Source organism: Diabrotica undecimpunctata, chromosome 1 (assembly GCF_040954645.1).
Source record: "Diabrotica undecimpunctata isolate CICGRU chromosome 1, icDiaUnde3, whole genome shotgun sequence".
NCBI lineage: Eukaryota > Metazoa > Arthropoda > Insecta > Coleoptera > Chrysomelidae > Diabrotica > Diabrotica undecimpunctata.
In genome coordinates this window covers 4,123,150-4,136,774 of record NC_092803.1, presented here as the reverse complement: position 1 = coordinate 4,136,774, position 13,625 = coordinate 4,123,150, and the positions used below count along the sequence as shown (strand labels likewise).

Sequence of the window (13,625 nt, the reverse complement as noted above, 5' to 3'; positions counted from 1 at the left end):
ATATTAATTTACCATTAAAGTATGTGAGGAACGTACTATGGACGTCCACTGGACGTACGTGTGCTATTAGACCATATCTCTATTAGTCCAACAGTTATTTTGGTGCCGGAAAACTTAGAACTAAATTTAAAAGTAATTTTCAACATTTTATACATTTCTGGTGTCATAAGTAGACGTCAAGACGTCATCGAAAGAACCACGACGCTTAAGTGGAACTAGGCAGGGCACTTAGCCAGAACACAAGATGGACGGTGGAAAAGACGTATTATGGAATGGAGGCCCAGAAACTATAAAAGAAGCCGAGGACGACCGCCGACTAGATGGACCGATGATATAAAACGTGTAGCGGGAAACTGGCTACAAGCGGCCCAGTGTAGAGAACACTGGAAAGAACTGAGGGAGGCCTATGTCTAGCAGTGGACGCGATTGGCTGATTAATGATGATAAAGTAAACGTCAAAATAAGCCAGATAAAATCTTTTTATGAGGCTGGAAATAGGTTTGCTGTTTTCTTTCAAAATATATCCACTACATATATAAAAATTATTAAGACTTAGAGACTGAGAAGAGGCGACTAAGGAAGGTATGGCAAAACACATGACAGTAGCAAGATAGAATAAACTACAATAGAGCCGCAAGGCAGCTAAAAAAAAACAATAGTATAGCACAAAACCTCCTACAGTTCATCCCAAACCCTTCTTTCAGTGCGTCATAGTTGATCGAATTCTCTCTAACGCATTAAGCTAGAAGTGACAGAAAAAAACTTAAGTCTGTGATTATTATACATAGAACTTAGAAAATTATGTATCGTTCACGGGTATTTGCATATTAAAGCGAATTCTACTTACGGATATATAATTGGTTGGAGTTTAGAATGCGCTAAATAGATATCCAATCAATGATGCGCATAAATATAATTTGACGCAGATGGTCTAAATAGTGACAGTACTATGACAATGTCAACTGATAAAATGATAATTGTCATTCCAGGTTAGTATTTTCAGACATTTTACAGTGAAAATTTAATTTTGTATTTATTGTCATAAAAATATTTTAAATATGCCGAGATATACTGAGAAAGAACAAAGCCTAATATTAAAATTATTAAATTATTTTCAATTAGAAGATATTCATATGTATTAAAACGGTTCTTTTTAGAACCACATTTTATTAAAATATAAGATATAATTTATGCCAGCCACATATCCCCTGTAATCATTGATTTTAATGAATCAGGTTCTGAATCGGATTGTGGATTGTTTGAAATATAATATTCATTTTTGTTATTCATAAAAAAAAAAGGTAAACTTACATTCGGTATCTTGTTTTTTAACTAAACTCCATTAACACTATTTCATCTGCATATCGAAACTGGTAGATTAACTCAAAACCAACTGCTTTACTATTTAAACTGTCCATTGTTTTTTTACCTAAACTTCATAATACTCTTTCATTTGCACACCCAATCTAGTAGAATAACTCACTATTTAAACTATTTTCACGATTTTATGATAAATCTTCACAAAATTAAACTAATGGCTGTCACAGAAACTTTCCGAAAATTACTTATCCGAATATGACTGATTTCAATCGATGCTATTTTATCACAGGAATGTTTGCTTTGATGCCTTGCAATTGCCAGTAAATTTTTTTATCTCGCAGTCAACTCTTAAAAGATTCTATAGGAGGAAGCGTTATTTTAAATAAACAAACATTCCAATTCCATAGTGTTTATAATAAATAATAATAAATCCATAAATAAATCTTAGCTAATTAAGCACTTTCTTTGGAATGTATAGAATAGCAATTATGACAAAATGCCGTTCCAATATAATGCGCAATAAAATTTTTTATACAGGACGGGACCTCTAATATGTAAAGTAAAAAAAATTGAATTCTTAAAGTTTTTACTTCACATTTTAAAAAAATAATCTTTTCACATTTAGCCGATTACAATCCTGCAACTGTCAGATTTAACTAAAATGTCATGCAATAATTCTCGACATTCTTAAAATCCTATATGACGTCAAAATTAGTGACGCACTGAAAGAAGGGTTTGGGACAGACTGTAACTTGAAAATGATCTGCTAAATTTAACACTAACAGCAGATACCGATTATTTACTTTGAAAGACCACCACGAAATTAAAAAAAGCAAGTAAACACATCCCAGCATTAAATAACCCAGATGGCTCATGGGCGAGAACAGATCAAGAAAAAGCAGAGACATTTGGAAAATATATTAAAGAAGTTTTTCAACCTCTACCCTTTGTCAGTATCGAGGAAAATGAAGCTATTTACAAAAGTCTAACAATAATCCAACATCCAGGTGAGCAAATTAAACCAGTATCAAAAAGAGAAGTAAAAAGTGGACCATTAGCTGTCGAGTGTCTAGCAATAATCCAAAGCAGTCACAAATTCGCGAAATATATTTATGATAAAATCCACAAGGAAAATAATTCCTGCAGCTGGCTGTATACCACGTATAACAAAAAGAGGTTAATCTTTGTATGTGGGTATATTTTATTTTATAAAAAACCCTTAAAAGGGCAACATTAAAAACACGAACGTTTTCGGAACAACTGTTCCATCATCAGGTTAAAATACAGGTTACCATGCCTGAGCCACCAAAATATTTGGGTAAAAACCCTTTAAAATGTAATGTGTTACCAAAGATTGTACATGATGTTAATAATATTAAACATCATATAATATTATCAACATCATGTACAATCTTTGGTAACACATTACATTTTAAAGGGTTTTTACCCAAATATTTTGGTGGCTCAGGCATGGTAACGTATTTTTAACCTGATGATGGAACTGTTGCTCCGAAAACGTTCGTGTTTTTGATGTAGCCCTTTTAAGGGTTTTTTATAAAATAAAATATACCCACATACACAGATTAACCTCTTTTTTTTTATATTTATGATACTTACTGGTACGTATTGACACGTATCCTGTAAACAGGGCTTGTACTCCCATTTGAAATCAGGTGGGGGGTGGGCTGCAGCTGTGCAAGTTACCTTTCCTGGCACCCCTACTAAATGAAACGGATCAGTTTTCACAATTACGACCGGTCCGGCTAAAATAAAAACAAAATTTAATATTAACAGATATTCATACAGTTGTCAAGAATATTCTAAAGAAGGTAAAATGGTAAAATGACAACATTCAGTGTTTATAGTTAATAAACTTAACAAAGAGATACTATTCAGTTTTTAATCCATTTTAAATTATTTTATTAGTAAAAAAAAGACTTGACTTGACGTTGACTTCAAACCAATTTCAGAGAGAATATGTGTATTAAGAATAAGAGGAAAATACCAAAAAATAACGTTTATAAATATACATGCACCGACTGAAGACAAAAGTATAGAAATAAAGGAAGACTTTTATAATCAAATAGATACAGTATTCGAAAATATCTCCAAATACGATGTAAAAATAGTGCTAGATGATAGTAATGCAAAAATAGGAAAAAAAGAAATATATGTACCCACCATAGGAAAATACAGCTTGCATGAAACAACGAACGAAAATGGTCACTTCCTAATTGATTTCGCGAAAGAAAGAAATATGATCATTATGAGCACGTACTTCCAACACAAAAGAATACACCAAGGAACGTGGAGATCACCGGATGGGAAAACCATAAACCAAATTGATCATGTGCTTGTCGAAAAAGATATGCAAAAATGTATAAAGAACATAAGAACATACAGAGGTCCAGATGCAGATTCAGATCACTTTATAGTTGGAATACAAATGAAACAACTTATTCCAGTGCTTAGAAACCAGCGGAAGAAAAAGTATAAAGCAACTAAACCTGTGAGACTACTGACAGAAGAGGAACAAAATAAATATGAAAGAATAGTCAGTAGAGGATTAGATAATATTGCAGAAAGTGGGGATATTGAACAAACATGGATGCAAATAAAAGTATGTATGACCAAAGCAGCTCAGGTCAGTAATAGAAATATAAAACACGAATACAAAGAATGGTTCGACGATGAATGTAAAATGGAACTTCTTCTTCTTCTTCAAGTGCCATCTTCGTTCCGAAGGTTGGCGATCATCAGGGCTATACGTATTTTCGAAACTGCTGACCGAAACAATTCGTTGCTGCTACAGCTACAGCGGAATGGAACTAGATGAACGAAATAAATTAAGAATGAAAATGATGCAAGAAAAAACAACAAAGATAGAGAGAAAATACAATGAACAAAGGAAAAGAGCCAAAAGAATAATAAGATCTAAGAAAAGAAAATATAATGAAGATAAATTAAAATGTATAGAACAGAGCTATAAAAATAGAGAAATTAGAAACTTATATCAAAGGGTGAAAAATGAGAAAAAGGGGTACCAAGGAAAACCTGTATACTACAAAAACAAAAGTAGAAGAAATTTAGTAAGTGACGAAGAAATATTGAGCAGATGGAAAGAATACTTTGAAGAACTTTTAAATGAAATTCCCACAACAGAATATGAAGAGGAAGAAGAAGTGAAGGAAAATGTCAATCAAGAACGAATAGAGGAAAGACCGCCTAACGAAAAAGAAATAAAAGAAATAATAGAGAAACTAAAGAATAATAAGAGCCCAGGAAGAGATGAAGTAACAGCTGAAATGTTTAAAAATGGAGGACCAGTACTAATTAAGCATTTGGAAAAGTTGCTAAAAGACATATGGGAACAAGAAAAATTACCGAAGGAATGGACCGAAGCGACACTGTGCCCTTTTCACAAAAAAGGCGACAAAAGTTTATGCCACAATTACAGGGGAATAGCCCTACTAAATGTTGCATATAAAATACTTGCAGTATATATAAAAGATAAGCTATCTCAAAATATAGATAATGACATAGGGGAATATCAATGTGGATTCAGAAGAGGGCGCAGCACAGTGGATCAAATTTTCCTACTGCGCGAAATACAAGCAGAAAGCTACGAATATGGGAAACCTACAATAGCCCTATTCATCGACTTTAAACAAGCGTTCGATAGGATAAAACGCAAAGAAATATACAAAGCACTACGTGAAATGCGAATTAGTGAAAAACTGATAAGAATGGTAAAAGTGACACTCCGAAAAACAGAGAATAGGGTTAAAATAAATGGCGAAGAAACAGATAAGTTTGAGGTCAGTGAGGGGGTGCGACAAGGAGACCCACTGTCATCGCTGTTGTTCAGTATCGTCCTCGAAGTTACCATCAGAGAAGCTGGAATCAACAGGTCAGGACTTATATATCAAAGAAAACACCAATGCTTAGCATTCGCTGACGACATTGTACTGATAGCCAGAAGTAAGTAAGAATTAAAAGAGATAATAAAAAGATTAGAAATCAAAGCGAGAAAGAAAGGGATGTACATAAATGAAGAAAAGACCAAATATATGGAATGGACAGAAAGAGATTACCTACAAGAACAATATCTGACAGTAATAACAGATGAAAAAACATATAAATTCGAAGAAGTAGAAATATTCCAGTATTTAGGAGCGACATTCACGAGAAGACCAAATATGAAGGAAGAAATCTAAGCGAGAATTATGGCCGGTAACCGTTGTATTTTTGCACTAAATAATGTATTAAGAAGCAAAAACATATCTAGAAGGGCTAAGATAAGAATATTATATAAGAGAGTAATAAGACCTATTGTATTATATGCCAGTGAAACATGGACAATGAACAAATCCGAGCAAGTCTTGCTGCAAGTCTGGGAAAGAAAAGTCCTCAGGAAAATATTTGGAGGTAAATTATGAAATGGTATATGGAAAAAAAGACCAAATATGGAATTAGAGGAGATGTATGGAGAATCGAATATCGTAGGGATCATAAAGTCACAAAGACTGAGATGGTTGGGACACATCCAAAGGATGGAAAACACGAGACTGCCAAAAAGAATGCTAATGGGAGGAATAGGAGGGAAAAGGAAGAAAGGCAGACCGAAAACCAGGTGGAAGAATGATGTTGAAAAAGACATAGAAAAACTTAAAATACCAAACTGGAAAAATTAAGCAACAAACAGAAAAGAATGGAAAAGAATAGTAACCCAAGCCATGGGTCTTCTAGGCCTGGAGAGCTAAATTATATATATAAAAAAAAGAAAAAGGAGTATTTTTCATGCTTATATAGACCAGGGCGAATCTGTAAAAATCGATTAAATTTGGCTGAGGAACATAAAGCTGAGAAAATTCTAAACAAAAATGTTTATTAGCACTTTTTGTGTAAATAAACTGTTCTCTCAAAAATGTTCTTTAAAATTGACTTCGCGAGCGTAGCCGCGTCCTTTCTAATGATTTTTTTGAGAGAACCATTTATTTTACACTAAAAGTGCTAATAAACATTTTTGTTCAGAATTGTCTTTTTTAATTTTTGCGACGGTGCACCGATTCTTGGTAAAACGATTTTTTCCGTTTTTTTTTTTTCGCCTACGAATTGGGGTGGTTTTAGGGGAAAGCCGGGGAACCACTGCTCGTAATTTAATTTTTTTTCTTTTATTAAAAACGCCTTGCCGAGTCTTTTCCAACGCTGCTGTTTAAATTTAATTTAATAGTTACCACGACATTCTATTTGTTTATAAACAAAAAAATTAATTATAATTTTAAAACATTCCTGAGACCGTCCATATATTCCGATTTCTATTCCATAAAGTACGTAAGAAAGGTTAAGTATGTTTTTATAAGTAACAAAATAGGCAAGCTTCTATATTATCTAGTTTTTGTTGTGCAAGATTTGAAAAAAATATTTTTTTTTAAGTTTACATTGCCCAATTATTATGCGAAATCTGTTAAATCGATTTTACTGAAATTTGAACTTACTATATTATAAGTCACTATAACAGATCAAAATCAAAGAGGATCTATTTATCTGCCAAACTAAATATGTCTTCAGTTTGACGATGTTTGCCAATATTTTTAGAACAAAATTCAATATCTGATGGCTGTTCTCTGTGTACTCGATTAAAGCACAAAATTAAAATAACAAAGGATGACAAGAAAACAAGCTACTTGATGTTACTGTGCCGAATTCGTAATAAAAGAGGCAAGGCTTTTTATGAGTTAGCAAGAGAAGAGCCAACGGATTCAATCACCTTTTGCTTTGATATATTTGCACCAAACAGGCTTGGAATATGATCAAAAAACTTAATGGTGATCCCACAGAGATGAAAGAGCTATGTGCAATAACGCCAAATCAGATAGCCCACCAACTGCTTCTGAATGGTAAAACAAACAATCGTTGCAAAACGCCAAAGATTATAAGAACTCAAGACCAGGAAACAACTCTCTTGCGAAACCCATTTACCATCGAAGAGCTCAAAAATGGTATTGACTGTATGAAAAATGGAAAATCACCTGGAGTGGACGAAATCCTAACAGAGCAGATAAAACACCTCGGGCAAAAAGCGAGACAATGGGTGCTCGATCTATTTAACATCTGTCGCTCTACCTACCAGATTCCAAAACCGTGGCGTAAATCAAAAGTAGTAGCCCTTGTGAAACCTGGGAAAGACCCTGAACTACCGAGTAGCTACCGTCCGATATCCCTGCTATGCCATTTGTATAAATTGTATGAACGCCTCATTTTAAACCGCATCCAGGAAAAATTAGATGCAAAACTAATCATACAAAAAGGAGGCTTCAGACCAGGTAAATCATGCACAGGTCAAGTGCTGAACCTAACAGAATACATAGAGGAGGTATTTGAGCAGAAAGAGATAGTGGGAGTAGCCTTGATAGACCTCACAGCGGCCTATGATACGATAAACCACAGAACCCTGCTAACTAAGATCTATAACACTGTGCTTGACTACGACCTGGTAAATATCATTAGATCACTGTTGTGTAATAGACGTTTCTACGTTTTGCTAAATGGAAAGAAGAGCAGATGGAGAACCCAAAAAAATGGCCTACCTCAAGGAAGCGTTCTGGCGCCGTCCTTATTTAACATCTACACGAACGACCAACCAATGCACCCTCAGACTGAGAGTTTTGTCTACGCTGATGACCTTGGTATAGCCGTAAAGGGGAAGACACTCACACAAGTAGAGTCGACAATGGAAGAGGCTTTAAACATGATGTCAACTTACTACAAACAAAACTCATTAAAGCCAAACCCTACTAAAACCCAAGTATGTGCATTCCATCTCAACAACCAACTGGCGCATGTAAAGCTGAATGATTCTTGGGAGGGACAACGCTTGAAACATACTGATAGGCCCAAATATCTTTGAGTAGTACTAGACCGGTCACTAACGTATAAATTCCACTGTCAGAGCACAAGACAAAAGGTTTCTACAAGAAACAACCTTCTCCGGAAACTTGTAGGGAGTAAGTGGGGTGCAAACCCCCAGGTCTTGAAGACAACCGCTGAGGCCTTATGTTTCTCAACAGGGGAATATGCTTGTCCCGTCTGGGGTAGATCTAGACACGCCCAACAAGTCACCACGGCGTTAAATGAAACATGCAGAATAATTACCCGTTGTATGAAGCCTACGCCCCTCCCCTACTGTACCGGGAAGCTGAATTCTCATCACCAGATGACCGTAGACGCGCCTAACAATATGTGGAGAGGCAAACTTTCGATGAAAGGCACCAATTATACGGGTTTGACGAACCGCCAGGAATCAGCCGACTTAAATCAAGGAAAAGGTTTATGAGAAATGTCAGCGTCGAACCACCCGAACTGTTCCCCCTACATCCAGAACGACCTAATGGAATGAACCTGGACTGGAGAACCTGGCGGACACTGAATCGCATACGCACAGGTGTTGCCCCTGTAAAACAGAACCTCATTAAATGGGGCATCAAGACAGACAGCGACACACTTTGTGAATGTGGGGAAATACAGAACGTGGAGCACCTGAGAGTATGCAGACTTTGCCCATCACAGTGCACCCTCGATGATTTGGGGCTCGCAAATACAAAGGGTGTAGACGTAGCCCGATATTGGGCAGAAAAACTGTAGTCGGATCCAGACACGAAAAAGTAAAAAGTAAGTGCTTTGATATCCAGCAAGTGCAGCCCCTTCCACGAACATCTATTAACGATGCTTTTTAAGCGTAACAAGTGAGTTTTTACGTTCTATGCTGTATCGACAGGCACGCTAAAAGTCCCACATTCGACACATGGGCAGAAGATATGGCTGGACGAGGATCGATGAAAGTATCATCTGCTTTACTTTGTCATCTGGATTCATTAAATCTTAAAAATGAACAAGTTTATTTATTTTTGACGGATGTGGAGGGCAAAATAAAAACGCCCATACTATGCATGCCCTCTGCTATTGGCTGCAAAAAAAATCGCCTAAAAACTTAAGTGAAATTCATCTTACATTTACTCTTAGAGGGCACAGCTTCTTACCAGCTGCCAGAGTATTTGGGCGCATTGAAAAAGCCTTAAGAAAATGTGCTTTTTTAAAGATAAAAGAAGAATATAAAGAAATCTATATACACCAATAATCAATCCTTGCTTCGAACACTTTAGGTTCGAAAGTAACTCTGAAGTTCCTAAAACTTTGCTTAAGACAGGTGAAAAAACTTTAGAACAGATAGTTTACACTAGAAACCGTAACGTTAGGAAGACCACTAAAAGAAAAAAACCGTTAAAACATTTAGTGGTACAAGAATTTGGAAATAGGTGGAAAGAAGAAGAGCTTAAATTAATGGTATAAGGACATTCTATAAAACCGACAAGATGACACCGCTAATGATGATGATAAAATGGAAAAGAAATATAATTGTCTAGAAGATGATACTGGCATACATATTTAAGAAGCTTTGTTTTATAAATAAATAATAGTATTTTCGTATACTGGTGTTTTATTTTAGCTGTTAAGGTATTTACTTATTTAGCAAAATGACATAAATCCAACCAACGGTTAAGCAAAATGAAATAAATATATTAATATGGAGCAAAATGCTATAAATCCACACAATGTTTATGCAAACTGAGATAAATCCAACAAAATAAAAGCTTTAAAAATAATTCAATTAGTTTTTGCAACTTACCAGTAACATTTAGAAAAAATGTTTGGGACTTCTCCATGGCTTTATTACGTCCAATTAACGTATACGTTCCGAAATCTCCGATGGCTAAATTCTTAATTTTTAAGGAAATTAGATCTCTTTGGTCGGGGCTATAAAACTCTGGTGCTGTGGTTTCAACTTCATATTTCCTTCCCTTTTCTGCTGGTATTGTTTCGTTTCTATTGTTTGTCCTTCAAATAAAACATTATAGTTAATTTGTTACTCTAATTAGAAATAGAGTTAAAACTGATTCAAATAGAGCTTTTTGTAAAGCATGTATATTGTATACCGAAAAACATGTGAAATATGTAATCTTAAAAAAATGTCGGACTGCCCAAAAACTTACATCGGTCAAACCGGTAAAACTTTTAACAAACGGATAGCAGGGCCTAAAAGGGCTTTCAATAATAGAAAAAAAATTCTTTGCACTTCATCTTCTAGACCATAATCACTATTTTAATGACCAATTTCAAACACATATTCAAAATAAAAGCCTTAAAATATCTTTATTAGAATCTATGGAAATCAAAAAATTAAAAAATACAGACATAATTCTGAACGAACAACTTAAGACAAACAGTTCTCCCTTCTTTAACTTATTCAGTTAAATACTATTAAGTGTAAACACATACCAAAAATTGATCACTTGAGAAAGGTACTCTGCTGAAACAGCTGTAGTGATGATAAAATATAATTAATTTTATGGAAGTTTTGAAAACAAAAGTTGTCAGTATTTTATTATTAGATATTATGAATTTCCATCAAGTAACGGTTAAATCAATCAGGTATAAATTTAAAAACTTAAAAATTATCTAATATTCAAGTATAAAAATTTTCTAGTACGCCCCTGGTACGAGTATAAACATTTTCCAGTTTCTCTGTTTGTATTGTGATGTAAAGAAAATAATTCCAAATTCCAGTCATACCTACGACAAAATTATGGTTTTATTTATTTGTACGCTTAGTTCTACAATTTTAAAAACTGGAAGTCATTCAAGGTTGTTTTGTAATATAGTTTGAAGCGGTTTAACAAAGAATTTTGGGTTGGCGGGAACGGATTAGAATGGAAAAGTAGTGGCATAGGAGCCGGCCGGTACATGGGAGGTCGAATGAATTCAAGTTTTGGGTTGGAAATGATGGCCATCATAAGCAGACGCCGGTATGTAGTTTAAAGAAGCCGGCAAAATTTGTAAGAAAAGTGATTTTTACTCAAAGTAATGTGTCTGCTTAAATAAGAGTAATCACTGGCTTTTGTTATATGCCGTCTCACATATGAGATATTTGTAACACGGATTACAACAAATTTGGAAAATACCCACGTGTTCCAGTTTTTTTTTAGAAGCCAAATCCAAAGTTTGCGTTTAGTGCCACTTCAACCTCACTTTTGTGTGTCCCTGGTCGTCGTTCCAGACTATAGATGCAGTTTTTTTGTTCGTGTGTCAGAGATTCCCAGTCCAGTTCCTACCCCTACAAATTTTCGTCCAGTTTACAACTCAAGTGCATTTTATTGAAACTCAGGTAACTTTTTTGTTTGAACTTTTAAAGAAATTTTTTTAATAATTGCTTTCATAACAATTTAAATTGTAATAATTAAAATTGTAGATTTTATGGTGTGGTCATAGCTGTCATATATTTTATTCTCAGTTTTAAAATTCAATATTGACATCTGACAGCTAGTCTCATGTAAAAGATATTTCTTTATTTGTATTAATTTATTTCTACCGCATATTATAGCCCAGCAACGTTTGTAAGTATTATAGTATTGTAGTATCCCAAACTTCTAAGAGTTTGTAAACGGATAGGACATACTTAGTAAGTTTTTCTTCTTTGTCATTTTGGTATAAATCTTTGTAACTATTAATATCTATAGTATTTTGGTGCCATTTGTATTTGTAACTATTTATGGTGAGACAATAATAAATTTTTAATTTATTTCCCTAAAAATTTTGTCTATTTATTTTAGAAAAGTCTCCTAACCTTTCTCTTGTGTTCTTTAGGAAGGAAGAACCATTTTTTCATCCAGCAGGAAGGTCCTCGAAGCGGCGTCCCTATTTCAAATAGCTATAGGATCTTCTTGTGTTTTGTTTGACAATTTGTTCAGGAGATTCATGTAAGAACCCTTTTGTTTCATTTTTTGGTAGTTGCCCCAATCCAATCCCATTGCTTCATTCACTAATCCACGACTCAGTTCTCCAAATAAACCCTGAGCGCCGTTCGCATAAGTTTCGCTTATTTTACTTGCCCTATTTCCACCCCCAGTAACTTCTGTCCCCAATTTGCAACCCCCCATAGTAATACTCTATGTGGTAGGCAAAATATTCGTAAAAAACTCATCTTGTTGGTTAAAACAAGAAATTAAATCGAGAGACATTGTTAATAAATTCACAACAAAATTTTATTCGTTAATAATATATCTCTTAATCTACTTACCAATTAAATTTTGTGTCTGGATGACCCCATACCTCGACAACCCACGTGACTTGATCTTTTCCTGCTTTTGCTTCCAGGCGGTAAGTATCTGATCTTTCTCTCATAATAATATCGTGAAAATTCTTGTCTGAAAAAATATTAGTAGGTATTCTCAAATATAATACTAAAAGCTTAATTATTGTTCGTAAAAGCAAACTATATTTTTACATAAAGACATTTACACACTGACCAGGATTTCAAACAATCAAATCACTCGAAACTTAATTGGTCAGATCATTCTAGATGGTGGTCAAAAAAATAATATTCTTAGAGTATTAGATGAAAACACAGAGTGTTTTCAGAAGTTTTCAAATTCTAAATATCTACAGAAAAACTCAATACATCAAATGGAAGCTCACAATAGAATAGAAATAGAATAGAAAAAATCTTGAACTTTCAAACGGTATGTAATTAAATAGAGAAGCTCTGAGAACCCACTGCAGCAATAATCACCAAAAGGGACGACAAAGTATTTGGAAAAAAAGATTTAGAAGAAAAAAAACATGGTGTAACAAAGAATAGCTAAATCAACGAGAAAACAGACGAATAACAAGGAACAGATGTGTGTTTGCCAACAACAAAAAAAAATAAAAGAAAAAGAAATGCAGTGCCTTCTAAAAAGTAATAAGGAAACTATTAAGAACAAATGAAAAAATCATGAATAACAAAAGTTTAAAGTAATAAAATTATCGACTATTGATCGACTAATAGAAATTTTTTCAAATATGCTTGGTAGATTTTGTTTTTATTTATATAATTGTATTACTAATATCTTCTTAAATCAGTCTATTGGTTGCAAATATCAACATACGACTCAAAAAAATTCATAAGAAAATAAAGCCCAATATAGATATAAGCCTACTAAAAGAAAATGACATCCAGAAAAAAGTAAAAACAGAGATTAATAAGAATTTTGCGAAAATAGTTAACGACACTACTAAAGGCATAGAAGAACAGTGGAATGAAATAAATACATCTATTACCACAAGTTCGCATGAATATCTAAAATCAAACAGAGAAAGAAAGCAAGACTGGCTGACAGATAATGAAAGAGCGAAGAAAATTAAAGGGTAGAATTGACAATGAATACAAAAAGTTTCATAAGACTATACTTAAGACGATAAAAGGAGGA

General features: G+C 34.1%; 1 protein-coding gene across 3 annotated transcripts in view; it reads right to left on the bottom strand.

Annotated features, from left to right (window-relative positions):
* LOC140444348 (vascular endothelial growth factor receptor 1-like) overlaps nt 1-13,625 on the bottom strand; it is a 154,658-nt gene that overhangs the window by 56,933 nt on the left and 84,100 nt on the right. For all 3 annotated transcript variants that reach the window (XM_072536098.1, XM_072536108.1, XM_072536103.1), the window contains exons 8-10: nt 12,455-12,581; nt 10,007-10,215; nt 2,938-3,083 (exon numbers count right to left, since the gene is read on the bottom strand). In XM_072536098.1, the coding sequence (XP_072392199.1) occupies nt 2,938-3,083; nt 10,007-10,215; nt 12,455-12,581 (482 nt within the window). The remainder of the gene's footprint in view (nt 1-2,937; nt 3,084-10,006; nt 10,216-12,454; nt 12,582-13,625) is intronic.